General features: G+C 43.1%; 1 protein-coding gene across 2 annotated transcripts in view; it reads left to right on the forward strand.

The window, feature by feature from the left end:
- Positions 1 to 15,619, forward strand: part of LOC126983887 (uncharacterized) — a 53,532-nt gene that overhangs the window by 18,220 nt on the left and 19,693 nt on the right. The window contains exon 2 of one of the 2 annotated variants that reach the window (XM_050837054.1): positions 3,314 to 3,802. The exons of the other annotated variant lie outside the window; for it this stretch is intronic. Coding sequence (XP_050693011.1) covers positions 3,755 to 3,802 — 48 coding nt within the window. The 5' untranslated portion in view covers positions 3,314 to 3,754. The remainder of the gene's footprint in view (positions 1 to 3,313; positions 3,803 to 15,619) is intronic. 2 annotated transcript variants of the gene reach the window in all.

Consider the following 15,619-nt stretch of genomic DNA (forward strand, 5'->3'; position numbering starts at 1 on the left):
TTCTATCACCACCATCAACAACAACAACAACAACACCGCCAGTTAAGCCACCACCCCGAAACAGCTACCAAGTCCATTTCCTCGGAGATATCACCCGTCTGTCTCTATGTCTGTCTGTGTCTCGCTTTCTCCCTCCTGGTTGACGTAACAGAAAAACAACAAAAAGAATAATAGGGCGAATGAGGCTTATCCCCGACAGGCCCAAAGTGACACCAGACATGACAGGTTGACCGAAATAAATCCAGTTACTATCGTCAGTTCTCTTTTGCTATCGATCCCTTCCCTCCCTTCGCTCGGGCCCGGCTGATGTTATTGGTTGTGTAGTGTGGTGGTGGTGGTGGTGGGAAAGGTATAGTGGTGATGGTAGGGGAGTGGTGGTAGCCGGAGTGATGTTATTGGTTGTGAAGGTAATGGTGATGATGGCGGTGGTGGTGGTGATGGTAGTGGTGGTGGAAGGTGTTACAGTGGTCGTGGTGGTGGTGGTGGTGGAGGTGTTTTTTTTTAATGTTTTTGGTATACTGTTGTTATTTGTGATGGTGGTGAAAGTAGTGATGATTGTGGTGATTATATTAGTGACCGTGAGTGGAAGTTGTTAGTGACTGTGATGATGGTGTTGAAATGCTGCTGGAGGAAGCGATGTCAAATTAATGTAGTATTCAAAGATATTAGGGAGAAAAATATAGTAAAATAGTTATGGAAATAGCAAAAGTAATAGAAAAAATACATTGTTAATTGCTATCACTTTTAATTATTTTTTTCCTGCTCCTCTATACCGATTACTACTACTACTACAACTACTACTACTACCCGACACTATGTATAAAATAACTGAAGGATTTAACAGCATACGAGGATAACACCACCATAACATAGAGACATTAGAACCCCCTTTCCCTTCCCTCCCCCTTTCGTCTCCCACTGCAAATAAAAAAAACAATGGCAAGGAAAAGACAGATGACCACCAGCAAACAACACAGTACCAACAACACTAACAATAGCAACAAACAACAACGGACTAAACAACAGCAGCAACAGCAGCCCTCCCTCGTCCGCCTTTCACGTCGCCTCCCGCACCCTACAGATATATGTCCCGGCACAACACGATGGGGAATTTATGGCTAAAAAAAACACGCCCTGAATGTCCATCGAAAGGTAAAAACGAAAGCGTATATCATTGGGGGACAGCGTTTCGTTCACACCGATTTATCGCCGAAGTTATGAAGCACAGGTAGGCGGGCTGGAAATGAGGGGTCGTCGTGTTCGCAGGTGTGAGTAAACAGGTGTCCAGGTAAACCCGTAAATGCCCTCTTGGAAAATGTGAGACTTCGCGGAAATTGAAAGGCTTTTGGTTTTTCTTAGCATTACTTAGAGAGAGAGAGAGAGAGAGAGAGAGAGAGAGAGAGAGAGAGAGAGAGAGAGAGAGAGAGAGAGAGAGAGAGAGAGAGAGAGAGAGAATAAAGGAAAAAGGAAAAGAAAACAAAGAAAAAGCAAGAGATAGAAAGGTAGATAATTAGATATAGGTAGATAAATACAGAGAGAGAGAGAGAGAGAATACGAACGATACCGCGAAAAAGCAGCTCACGAAGGAAAAAAAAAAAAGAATTCCGGGACAGCATCAAAGAGTGAAGGTCAGCGTAATTCATGAGGTGGCCCGCGCTGCAAGAGGCTGTCAGGGGAGGGGGGGGGATAAAGAGAAGCAGGCGATTCCAAGAGTTCCTGAGCCTTGCATTACGTCTTTAAAGGAGGGATATTTCTAAGCTTTCCGAAAAATAACTCCTTTCGTGACCGAACTAACCAGGAAAAGCTACATTACTCCTTCGAGACTTTATGTTTGTTTGCTGCTGAATAGGAGAGACCCAATCGCGTTTCCGGGTAGCATGTTGTCGCTCCGTGAATAAAGCATTAGTCGGGAGGTCACTGGAGCGCTGGGTGGCCGAGGCATGGCTAGACTAGAGAGCGTTTTCACGTCTCGCCTCCTCAGTTCGCATGTTTTAAAAGCCTCTCGTAGGAGTTGCTGGGATTTTCACGAACTGTTTTATGATCCTTCTTTTTCCTTTACAACAAGGGAGGCAGCTCAAGGGCAAGAAACAAATACAGGGACAGAAAAGGACCACTAAACGCTGCCCCAGTGAAAAAGAAAACAAAGCGACAGGCCAAAAGAAAGTCAAGGTGTAACATTAGCGTATGAGCTGTATGACTATTGCATTAGGTGTGAGGTGAGCCAGACAGAGGATTACGAAGTGTGTTACGAGCCAAAGAGACAAATTAGCAGATGTGTAGAAAATCAGACAGGTGTAAGACGAGTGCTGCAGATGTGTGGTGAATCAGAGAGGTATAGGATCAGTGTGTCAGGTGTGAGAGATCAATTACGGGTGAAGAGGTGTGACAGTTTTCATAGTGAACGGAAAACTCATCCATGAATACCCCGTGAATCTTCTCTGTGGCCTTGGGAAACAGTTGTAGAGGGAGCCAGAGACGTTTAAGAATAAGGGGCAGTGTGACAGGTGCGTGATGTTCCGAGAGTTTATTTTTAACATATTTTACCTATTTTTGTGTCCCCAGAAAAGGAGTAGGATATTGCATGCTTTTATCTCTGTTGTTAGTCTTTGGAGTTTGCCTTTTTCCGCTATAAATAAGGTCTAACGTACGAGCTGCCTACCATGAAAAGAGACAACGCCAGCGAGTGACCTCAAGCACGTCAGAATCCCATAGGACACGTGTATTAGATATCAAGATTAAGTAAAGGTGACGAGAAGCATCGACATTTCTCTCCCGTGGCTGAGTGAAGGAAAAAACAAACCTTCAAACATAAAAGCCAATCATGCAAATAAAAATTATGTGGTTCTTTTAGACGGTGAAATGAGACAGTCCGTGGAAGGGTTATATATAAAACATGGAGGAAAAAATGCCAGGAGTATATTCAATTTTGTGGACGGATCAAAATAATTCCTTGAAAAAAAATTGTTGTATATATTAAAAGGTCAGAGGTGCTTTCAAATGCGCTTAAATAAATAATAAAAAAAAGTAAAGACGGAGAAAGGAGGAAATGCAAGAGAAAGATGACTGTGGCGAAGAACTTAAAACAAAAATAAAAACAATCATCCAAAGTTTAAATTACTATTCTTTAACCTCGGATACAATCAAAACTAGTTACATAAATAATTTCACACATATCAAATCATTAAAGTGCACAAATAAACAAACCCATGCACTTCCAAGAGCTAAAAAAAATAACAAACACATCAGGAAACATCTCTTAACAATTACAATATTTCCTCGCCGTGGTATTGACGCTCTCCTCCATATTTTGCAGGCACGCCCGTCCTCCGCCTCCTCCTCCGTGCGCTAGAGAGATAAAGAGGAGCAGGAGGAGTATCTTACCCGCGTCCTCGTGCATCCCCGGAGCGAGAAGTGGTGACAGTTGAAGCACAGAGATGAGAAAAGACAAAGTGAAGTATTAAAAGGAAATATTAATAGGCCAACCTGAACCAGTTTCCCAAGATCAAGAGTTATGAAAAAAATGGAGAAAATAAACGAGTAAATTAAATAACACGAAAGAGTCCAAGAAAACAGCAAGTAATCAAATATACACACAAGTCCTAAGGTCATAAAAATAAAGCAATCATAAAACAACCACGAACTCAAGTTAAGTGAATATCAAACTTAAGCTTTCGGAAGCCCACGCCCACGCCCACGCCTCTATCACTACACGCCCGCACACGCCCGCTCTCAAGATGCAAGTCCGAGGCTGGATATGATTGATGTCGTCTCCACACCTTTCGCCATAGAAAATTATGCACAGGTAAGACAGAGGAAAGGGAGAGAGAACGAGTGTGATGAGGAGGACTGGGAGGCTGGGAGGCTGGGGAACAGAAAGAGGAGTGAAGAGGGAAGGGGAAGGAAGGAGCACGCGAGGAAAAAACAGGAAGCGGAAGGAAAGGAAGAGTGAAACAGGAAGAGACCAGTGGGGGACTTGGAGAGAGAGAGAGAGAGAGAGAGAGAGAGAGAGAGAGAGAGAGAGAGAGAGAGAGAGAGAGAGAGAGAGAGAGAGAGAGAAGGAAAGACACGTAAAAGACTGCATGTGTTGGTAATATCATGCAAGGAAGAAGCAAAACACACACACACACACACACACACACACACACACACACACACACACACACACACACACACACAGAATCTCCCTCCCACCCCCACCCACACCCACACAGCCCTCTCCCCCCAAAAATACACCCCCCCCTCCCCATACAAACACCCCCCCCCCCCCCACACACCCACCAACCCCCCCCCCCCCCCTTTCCAACCCCCCCACAGACAAGGAGAGGCCGCAACAACCAACCAATCAAAGAAGAGATGCTAACGAGGGCAGGCGAGCAGGGGAGGGGGGACTCTACTTTTGTGTGAGTGAGTTACTTCGGCATAGCATTAGCGAGCCTCGGCCGCCGCTTGATGAGTCGCCCGCTGCACCGCCGGCATATTGGGGCCTTAAGTCACGAGGGAGAGGCTGCTATAGGGTGCTTCCGGGATGTTCTGCCTTGTCTTTCTTTACTCTTTAATCCTCCTCTTCCTCTTCTTCCTCTTAGTTGTCTTTCTCCTCTTAGTCATTCCAACGTGCTTATCTTCCTTCGTTTTCTTTCTTCCTCTTCCTTCTAACTACTCTTACTTCTCTCTCTCTCTTCCTTCTCCTCTTTCTCCTCCTCTTCCTCATATTCCCTCTTCTACTCTTCCTTTTCCTCTGTATCTTCTCTCCTTCCATCCTCCTCTTCTTCCTCTTCCCTCTTCTACGCTTCCTTGTCCTCTTTGTCTTTCTTCTTCTTCTAATCCTTTCCACAGGGTCTTCCTCCTCTTCTTTTCCTTCTTCTACTCTTCCTTCTCCCCGTCATCTTCCTTTTCAAACTCCTCCTCCTCCTCCTCTTTTGATCTTTGCCCCATTTCTTCCTCCTCCTCCTCCTCGTTATTGTCTTCACTATTTTTCTGCCTTTCTTGATCTTCTTCGTCCGTGTTCTTCTTTCTTATTCTTTATTTTTTGTTTCTCTTTCAACTCTTCCTCCTCTACTTCCTTTCGTCCTCCTCCTTCCCTTCTCCTCCCCCACATCTTCTCTTTATAATTGTTTCTTTACCCTCTTTGAATCTCTTACTGTTTTTCTTTTGTCTTCATTCTTCTTCTTCTTCTTCTTCTTCTTCTTCTCACCATCTCCCAAATTCCTTCTCATTATAATATCGCTTACTTGTCCTTCTTTCTCCTTTTCGCTTTATATACTTTCCATTTATTCTCTCTTTTCTCCTCTCTCTTATTTCCTTTCTTTATCCACCTGATGTTTTCTCCTTCTTCCACGCTATTATTTTCGTCATTTCAGTCTTCTCTATTTCCTCTCTTCCTCTCTTCGTAATCTTTCGCCTCCGTTCTCCTGTTAAGTGAGTTTTCTCCCATCTCTTTCTCCATGTTCTTTTACTTCGAGTTTTATTGCTTTTCTTTCGCAGCTTTTTCCTCTTCCTCCTCTTCCTCCTCATCCTCGTCTTTTGTTCTCTTTCTTCTCTTTCTATCCTTCATCCTCCTCCTCCTCCACCTCGTTCTCCACATTCTTTTTCTTCTTGTTTTATTGCTTTTCTTTCTCTTCCTCCTCCTCTTCTTCGTCTTCTGATATCCTTCTTCTCTTACCATCTTTCCTCCTCCTCCTCCTCCTCTTCCTTGTTCTTATTCTCCTTGTCCTCCTTCAGTTCTTTCTTCCTCTGCCTCTCCGCCTCTCCTCCACCGCTTGTTTCTGTGACATATTTCAAAATTCGCATCCCTCTGTCTCTCTCCCGCCGCGAAGGAACACACATCCCTCCCCGCCTCGCCGCTGCACCGACTCACGACTCTTATGCCCAGTAACTCATACCTCGCCTCGCCTCTCCCGTTCCCCGTGACCACCCGCTGACTCCCTCCTTCCCTCCCTCCCCAACCGTGTTATTGCAGCGACTCAAACAGCAAAAAGCGCAAGGGAATTTGGGTTATGATAATGAGAAAGTGAATCGTGGCGGAAAAAAACAAATTCGAGCACCGGTGAGCGCTCTCTTTTGGGGCGCGTTTTAAGAATATTTTGCCTTGCTTTTGTTTCGGCGAATGATACTTTTTTTTTTTTAGCCACTTGTGATGTCTTTTTTTTCTTTTTACCTTCATACGTGCATTCATGTGTGTGTGTGTGTGTGTGTGTGTGTGTGTGTGTGTGTGTGTGTGTGTGTGTGACGGGGAAACTTGTGATGAAAAACTATATGTAGACCTGTGAACGTAAAGATCGTACATTGATAGAAGGAAATAGTTAACATAGAGCAACACATACGGAAACACACTCTAATAATTACCAGACAGGCATATAATGAATAAAGCAATAAATACAATGACTACACATAGGTGACGGGGTAGGATGGGAAGCAGGAATATATGAGGACTCGTGACTGTATATAGATAGAAATACATAAATAGGTAACATAAAACAACACAAACGGGAACATGAACAAAATAAACAGACCAATAACTACAGATGACAACGCATAAATAGTACCTGAATAGAATCTGACAGAAAATCAACAGACGGACATCGATCGAGCAGTGACAATGGGAAGAGAAATCGATATAAGAAATAGACAGACAAGAAAAAAGACAAAATATCAGGACGGAGAACAGAGGCAGAGAGGATATTGACAGACTGACACATATGAAAAGAGAAACTGACATTGATCGAACAGTGATAATTGAAATAGAAATCGATTTAAGAGATAGATAGCCAAGAAAAAGACAAAATATCAGAGGCAGAGAAAAAAATTGACAGACTGACACATATGAAAAGAGAACCTGACAAAAAAGACAGACATAATTGCAGCGACATAATATCAGGAAAGAAGGACAGAGGCAAAGGGAAGAGTGACAGACTGACAAAAAAGAAATTAAGAGAAACAATAAAAACAGACAAACAAGTGCAGAAACATCAAAACAGGAAAACGGCAGAGGGGAAATTGACAGACTGACAGAAATGAAGAAACATGATATTAGGAAAGAGTGAGAGACAGGAGAGAAAATTGACAGATTGAGATAAATGAAAAGATAAAATGAAAAAACAGACAGACAAACAGGAGAGCAGAAACCTAATATTGGGAGAGAAGAAAAGAGGTAGAGGGGAAATTGATAGACTGACGGAAATAAAGAGAAAAAACAAAAAAAAGTGCAGAAACGTGATATTAAGAAAGGACAGAGACAGAGAGGAAATTGACAGACTAAAAAAAGAAAAAAAAAACAGACAAACAGAAGTGGAGAAGCATAGTATCAGAAAAGAAGGAAAGAGGCAGCAAGGAAAATGACAGACTGGCAGAGAGAAAGGACACCCAAAATGAAGCCCCAACGGAGAAAAAAACAAAACAGACGAACAGAAAGTGGCCGAAATAAAACACAGAGAGAGACAACCCACTCTGATTCCAACCCATTCTGATTCCAACCCACTCTGATTCCAACCCACTCTGACTCCAACCCACTCTGATTCCAACCCACTCTGATTCCAACCCACTCTGATTCTAACCCACTCTGACTCCAACCCACTCTGATTCCAACCCACTGATTCCAGCCCACTCTGATTCCAACCCACTCTGACGCCAACCCACTCTGATTCCAGCCCACTCAGATTCCAACCCACTCTGACTCCAACCCACTCAGATTCCAACCCACTCAGATTCCAACCCACTCAGATCCCAACCCACTCTGATTCCAACCCACTGTGATTCCAACCCACTCTGATTCCAACCCACTCTGATTCCAACCCACTCTGATTCCAACCCACTGTGATTCCAACCCACTGTGATTCCAACCCACTCTGATTCCAACCCACTCTGACGCCAACCCACTCTGACGCCAACCCACTCTTGACTCCAACCCACTCAGATTCCAACCCACTCAGATTCCAACCCACTCTGATTCCAACCCACTCAGATTCCAACCCACTCTGATTCCAACCCACTCTGATTCCAACCCACTGTGATTCCAACCCACAGTGATTCCAACCCACTCTGATTCCAACCCACTCTGACGCCAACCCACTCTGACTCCAACCCACTCAGATTCCAACCCACTCTGATTCCAACCCACTCTGATTCCAACCCACTCTGATTCCAACCCACTCTGATTCCAGCCCACTGATTCCAACCCACTCTGACTCCAACCCACTCTGATTCCAACCCACTGTGACTCCAACCCACTCAGATTCCAACCCACTCTGATTCCAACCCACTGTGACTCCAACCCACTCAGATTCCAACCCACTCTGATTCCAACCCACTGTGACTCCAACCCACTCAGATTCCAACCCACTCTGATTCCAACCCACTGTGACTCCAACCCACTCTGATTCCAACCCACTCTGATTCCAACCCACTGTGACTCCAACCCACTCTGAGCCACCAGACGCAGGGAGAAAGAAAACGAAGACAGAGACAAAGACTGAGCCCGAGCAACCGAGTCCACTAACAAGCTGGCGTCATATGGGAATAAAAACCTTACATACTTCGCGTCCGTGGAAAGTTTTCTCTCGTCTCTTCCCTCCCCTCGCCCTCCCATCTCTTCTCCCATCTCCATTTTGTCCCTCCTTCTTCCCCTCCCTCCCTCTCTTTTTAGATCCCTCACGTCTCTATCTTCCTCCCTCCCACCCCCACACACCTTTCCCTCCCTCCCTGCCTTTCCTCTACCTGGTTCCCTTCTTTTCCCATACCTTATCTTTTCTTCCTTCTTTCCCTCCCTTCCTTTTCAAATTTTTGTCCCTCTCCCTTACCTTTTCTTCCCCTTCCTATTCCTCCTTACATCACATCCCTTCTATTCCCCTCCTTTCGGTTTATCTACTCGCCTTTCCTCCCTTCTACCTTGTTTCCTCCTTACCAATACCTTTCTTTTTCCTCCCATCCCACTCCCTTTCTTTATCTTCCCATACTTTCTTTCCTATTCCTCACCTCTCCCCTTCCTCCTCACATCCCATCCCTCCCATCCCTCTCCGTTCCCTTCCCCGCCCTCCCCCTACCCTCCTCACGTTCACACACAGACGAAACAAAAAACTTATCCTTCCTTTGTCCTCTCAGTTTCCCCCCGGTGGTTGGCCGGGCCCGGGGGAGCACACGCGAAGGACACACTGTGGGCGGGGGAAAAGTTTTGTCCTCCCTCATTTCTAGGTGATGCGAGTCTGTTGTGTTGTGGTAATAGGCGAAATGTGATGCTTGGGTGGTGGCGGTGGTGTGTGGGGGAGTGGAGAATTATGAACTGGGAAGGGAGGAAATGTATGGGAGGGGAGAAAACAAGGTAGAGGGAGGGAGAGCGAGTCGAGATAGGGAGAGGAGAGATAGGAGGGATGGGATGTAAGGAGGAAGATAAGAAGTGAGACATATAGGAAGGGGAAGCATGAGAGGGGAAGTATGGTAAGATGAGGAAAGGGGGAGGGATGTAAATATGAAAAAGGAAACGAGAGAACGGGTGGAAGAGTAGAGATAGGGAAAAGTGAGGGATAGGAGGGATGGGATGTAAGGAGGTAGATGAGAAGTGAGACATATAGGAAGGGGAAGCATGAGAGGGGAAGTATGGTAAAATGAGAAAAGGTTGAGGGATGTAAATATGAAAAAGGAAACGAGGGAATTTTGGAAGAGTAGAGAAAGTATGGGAGAGGGGGAAACAAGGTGTGTGTGCGTGCGCGTGTGTGTATAGATAAGATTTCTTCATATTTTAATCACAGGGATGGACTACTTAGAGGGTACTTTTAAGGTGTAAGTCCGCTACTTCGAGGAGGGGACGGCGCTGGCTGGCTGGCTGGCGTGAGGTGATGGAGACTAATAACCCAGCAATGGTTTAATCAAGGAACGTTGCCGGAATTATACGTTCTCGGGCGAATGCAAGTCCCGTTCAGATAATAATTTAATTAGCTGAGGGAATGTATGATTAACTCGCGCTGAAGATATTAATTTGCTTTTTTTTTTTGGTGTGTGTGTATATGCAAATGATAAAACTGGCAACGCAGACGAGATAGTTTCTATTATAATATTTTAAATAATGAAACTGATTATCAATATTCAGGGAACGATGAGTTTTAATTCGCCTCAGTCCACTAATAAGGAGATTCACGCGTGATCTTAACTCGCTTCATTTTATATTAAAGGATGAGTAAAAATACACACACACACACACACACACACACACACACACACACACACACACACACACACACACACACACACACATACTTCCTCCTCCTCCTCCTCCTCCTTCTCGCATCATTATCATCATCATCATCATCACCACCACCACCATAGTGTCAGCAGCCTCCTCCCTTTCTCACCTCGACAAACAATAACAAACTGCATTAGGTAATTCTTTTTTCTGTCCCCTGAAATTCGTGCCTCGGCGCCTCCCCTCCCCGGCAGCCCCCGGAGAGAGAGAACAATAGGCGCCGCCTCTCGAAAACTCCTCCAGACGTTACTTGGCACACTAATTAAGGGGAGACGTGCGTAAGGGAGCGCGGCGTCCCCAGGGAAGCTGCGGGGGGGGGGGGGATGAAGAAAGGGGGAGGGAAGCTGCGGGAGGGGAGAGGAGGAAGTGGGAGGGAAGCTGCAGGGTGGGGGGGGGGGGTGGATGTAGGCAAGAAAGGTAGATGTATACGAGTAAAGCAAAAAATGGAATGAAATTAATTATATAAAGGAGAAGGTACTCATGTATTTGTGGCGACGTCAAGGAAGGATAAAAAGTACAAAAAATATTAAAGACGGCCGAGACAAATTAAGACACTGGGGTAATTTACTTTATGTTGAGGAAGCAAAGAAGGACAAAAGGCAAAAAAGGTAGACGTTGAAGAACAGATATGAAAAGAAACGAGAGCTATGAAAAGAACAGGTCGCCAAGCATTCTCCGAGACGCCGAGGAAGGAAAGAATGAAGATGCAGATTTAATGAATGACGGAAGGAGGAAGATGCAGATAAATGAATGAAAAAAGTATAAAACAAGTAAAAAAAACAAAAACAGAAAACGTAGGGAAGAGAGGACAATTAATTCTAGATATATTAGTGTAAAATTAAAGGAAAGGTATATTGGATTTAGTTATAATGGCTAAAGTAAGATTCAAATAAATGTGGAAGAGGAAAATACATTGAAGAGTGGAAAATTACATGGCAGTAGTATATTTGTTGAAAGGTAAAGATATACAGAGAAGGAAATTTAATAAGGGATAGACAGAGATATGGTTGGGAATGTTTAGAAAAGGAAGATAATTGAAGAAGAAGAGAAGAAAAGGCCATATAAGCGTTTGTGGTATAACTAAAGAACATTGAAATAATAGAGTTGGTAAAGGATGGAATGTAGTCATATATTTTTTTTACAGCAAAGGAAACAGCTGAAGGACAAAAAAAATACTAATGAAAAAAAGCCCGCTGAAAAAAAAGCCAGCTAGACAAGAAAAAAAAAAACAAGGTCATTGAGAGATTCGCCAGTCAAGGAGAGATAAAACAACGAGGCAGGATTAATAAAAGTGATCAGAAGCATAAATTAAAAGATGATTAAGTAGGCGTGATTCGTTATTATTTTTTTTCTGAAGTGAATCTGGAAAAAAAAAATAATGTAGTTCAGGATTTACTCGCCTGTGTTTTTTGCTAATTACGCAGTCTAATTATTCTAATGACCCGGCTCTCGTTTGTGAAATGTTTCGAAGACTAATATTATAATTTGGGCGAGGTTATAATCAATTTAATGCTAATGATCGTAAAAATATAAACGCCCACTGATTCAGAGTGATTGTGTTAGTTCATAGTGAGTGGGAGAGCGTACAAAGACATACGAATCACAATCATCATCATCATCATCATCATCATCATCATACAAAATCATCACCACATAAGCAGTCACTATCATCACCACTACAACAAACCACCAACAAACCAACCATCACCACTACTACCACCACCTCTGACACCACTTCCATCACATAACCATCGCCTCCATCACCACTACAACCACCACCACCACTACCATCACCATCTTATCACCACTAAAACCACTAGCATCACCACAACCAACCAACCATCACCACCACAACCACCACCACCAACACCACACACAAACCGCTATACCATTACCATCACCACTTATACCCAACCACCACCACTACCATCACCACCATCACCACTACTTAACCTTCAAATAGACGGGTCGAGGAAGTCTGGTGATCCGTTTTTTTTTTTTTTTTTTTTTTCGGTGTTGCTCCTTAGACCACTTTATTGAATTTAGGGCGAGTTGATGGTCCATAAAGACGCGGCAAGGACACTAGAGAGAGAGAGAGAGAGAGAGAGAGAGAGAGAGAGAGAGAGAGAGAGGGGGGGGAGGGGGAGAGGGAGAAACAAACAAAAAAAAGCGACAACATTGACCAGCGGCAGACACACCATAGGTCACTCTGGTTCAACAACACACACACACACACACACACACACACACACGCGCGCGTAATCCGCCCCCTCGTAAGCCCGTGAACGGATGCCGGCTCTTAATGTTGTGAGGTAGGCGCCGCGGAGTCTCGTGTGGCGAGGAGTGATTAGGTCCCTTCAAGACGCATCGTAAAGAGACAACCGAGGAAGTCATGGGTCGCCGAGGAAGAGGAAGGAGGATAAGGAGGCTAAGAAAGAAAGGTAGATATGTAGTAAAGAATAATATATACAAGAGGAAGGAAAGAAGAAGGCAATAAAGGAAGTAGATAAGTTAATTAAAATGTAGATAAAGTAAAAATATTAAAGGACAATATTAAACAGGAGAAAGAGGCAAAGAAAGAAAGGTGGATAGGTAGTATAGGATAATATTATACAAGAGAAAGAAAAGGAGAAGGAGGCAAGGATAATATTGTAGAAGAGAAGGATAAAGAGACAGCAGAGAAGGTTCATGGGTTACGGGAAATGAAAGAAGGGGTCAGAGAAGGAACGATACAGAGGATAATATTATACAAGAGATCATCATACAAGAGGAGAATTTTATCGTAACGAGACAGCAAAGAAGGTTCATGGGTCGCGGGGAACGGAAGAGGCAGAAGAAGAGGGAAAAGTCAGCAGAGAAGATACATACATTAAAACGAGAACAAGGAAGTTAGGAAGATATACAAGGAGGGAGGAAGGGGTGATAAATGTGGGGAGATAGGTACATAATTAGGACAGAGGGAAGGCGAGTGTGGGATTTGGACCGATGTCAGCGATAAGGTGGAGGTAAAGGGGGATTAGGTAGAAGATAAGACTCAAAAGAAGAGACGGTTAATGAAATAAAGAAATAGGAAGTGAAGAAAAGGTACAGACATGTTAGAAGATATAAAAAAGACTAAAGAACAGGTGTAAGAGGAAGAAATAACGGAAAAAGAGATAGGGATTATTGATTGCCGTACATGAAAGGAAGAGAGGGAGATAAGAAAGTAAAAGATAATATAGAGGAGGTAATAGAGGATTAGTACATGCGCAAAATGAAGATAAGGAAATACCAAAGGAGACTTACAGCATTCATATGTCGTCTGAATGTTGAGTGAGAGGAAAACAATGAAAAAAAGATAGATTTGAGGAATATATAAAAGAGTTTGAAATATGATAAAGAATAAGAGGAAAACAAGAAACAAAAGGGAGACATGACGAATATATTAAAGTAGAGGCAGAAATACGATAAAGAAAGTGTAGATTAAGAAGATAAGAGAGAAAATATAGACATGAGAAATACACAAGAAGCAGAATTACAATAAAACATAATAAGTAAAGGAGAATAAGCGGACACATAAAAACGAGAACAAGGAAGTTAGGAAGATATACGAGGAGAGAGGAAAGGGTGATAAATGCAAGAGATAGGTACAGAAATAGGACAAAGGGGAGGCGAGTGTGGGATTTGGACTGATGTCAACGATAAGATGGAGGTAAAGGGGGATTAGATAGAAGATAAGACTCAAAAGGAGAGGCACTTAAACGAGAAGGATGAGGAAGACGAGGAAGAAAAAGCGGTAGAGGTAAGTTAAAAATAGGAGGTTATACAAGAGAGAAGGAAGGAAGATTAGAAAGAGGAGGAAGAAGAGGAGAAGGTAAAGAGAAAGTAGATAATTATAGGAGACAACAAAAGAGGATAGTTAAAGGCGAAGAAGGATCAGGAAGAGGAAGATAAAGAAGGGAAGGTATTTAAACGTAACGGATGAGGAAAAAGGATAAAGAGAAGAAGAGAAAAACGAAGAGGAAGATAAAGAGGAGTAGAAAAAAGAGGAAAGGTAGTTAAAAGTGAAGGATGAGAAACAGAAGGATAAGGAAAATGATATAAACAAGGAGAGACATTTACGAGAAGATGTATAAGAGGAGGATAAGAAGAAGAAGATAAAGGAGAAGAGACACTAATTAAACGAGAAGAACGAGAAGGAGGAAGATAAAGAGAAGATACGGTACTCAAACCAGAAGAAGGAGGAAGAAGAGGAGGATAAAACAGGAAGAGGAGGAGGAGGAGGAGGCATAAGATGAGAGGCAGTTATAGGACATGGCTAGGGAGGGGAAGGTGTGATTTGGGACCATATAAAACTGGGAGCATCGTCGTATTAACACTATCCCGCTGAGAGGAGCCATTTCGTCCGGCCTCCGAGTACAACTGACTAAGACTGTTCCTGACTGATGCTGACTCCTAGTGCTGACTGGTGGTGACTCTTGTTTACTGATGACAGATGCAACGCGACAGGGGACGGTACGTGACTTGAGAAAAACAAAGGACTTAAGAGAAGAGAGGAGGAGGAGGAGGAGGAAGAGGAAGATAAAGAGGAGATAAAGGAGAGAAGGTTTTTAAGTGTAAAGGATGAGGAAAAGGATGAAGAGAAGGAGAGAAAAATGAGGAAGAGGAAGAGGAAAGAAAGAAAAGGAAGAAGACAAGGACAAGAGGGAGATTTAAAAGGAAGAGGAGGAAGAGTAGAATGAGGAATAAAAGGAAGAAGACAAAGGGAACAAGCAAGAACGAGAATAAGAGGAAAAAGAAAAGGAAGAAAAAAAAGCAAATAAAAAAATAAGATATGGTGCCAACGGGAAATACCGACTCATAAAAAAACATGATTCTAAGAAACTACGGCATTAAAAAGTCAGAAATGTCTAAACCAGCGCCTTGACTACTACTACTACCACTCCTCCTCCTCCTCCTCCTCCTCCTACTACTACTACTACTACTACTACTACTACTACTACCACTCCTCCTCCTCCTCCTCCTCCTCTTCAAATTTGCTCTAAAAATCAGAGTCATGATTCCAGCCTTCACCTGGAAAGCACGTATGTCAATCAGAGAGAGAGAGAGAGAGAGAGAGAGAGAGAGAGAGAGAGATAACGTTATTTTATTTGCACTCTCTCTCTCTAATTATTATTATTATTATTATTATTATTATTATTATTATTATTATTATTATTGTGGAGTAAACACATCAATTTCTGAAACCAACTTTTTACAAGATAATAAATTTTAAAGCCTTCATTATTTTTTCTCTTGATTAAACACACACATCATTATATCTACATTACACATCATCATCATCATCTTCACCATCATCATCATCATCATCAACAACATCAAATTCATCACCAGTAATATTATGTCATCTCT

Source organism: Eriocheir sinensis, chromosome 55, assembly GCF_024679095.1.
Source record: "Eriocheir sinensis breed Jianghai 21 chromosome 55, ASM2467909v1, whole genome shotgun sequence".
Classification (NCBI taxonomy): Eukaryota; Metazoa; Arthropoda; class Malacostraca; order Decapoda; family Varunidae; genus Eriocheir; species Eriocheir sinensis.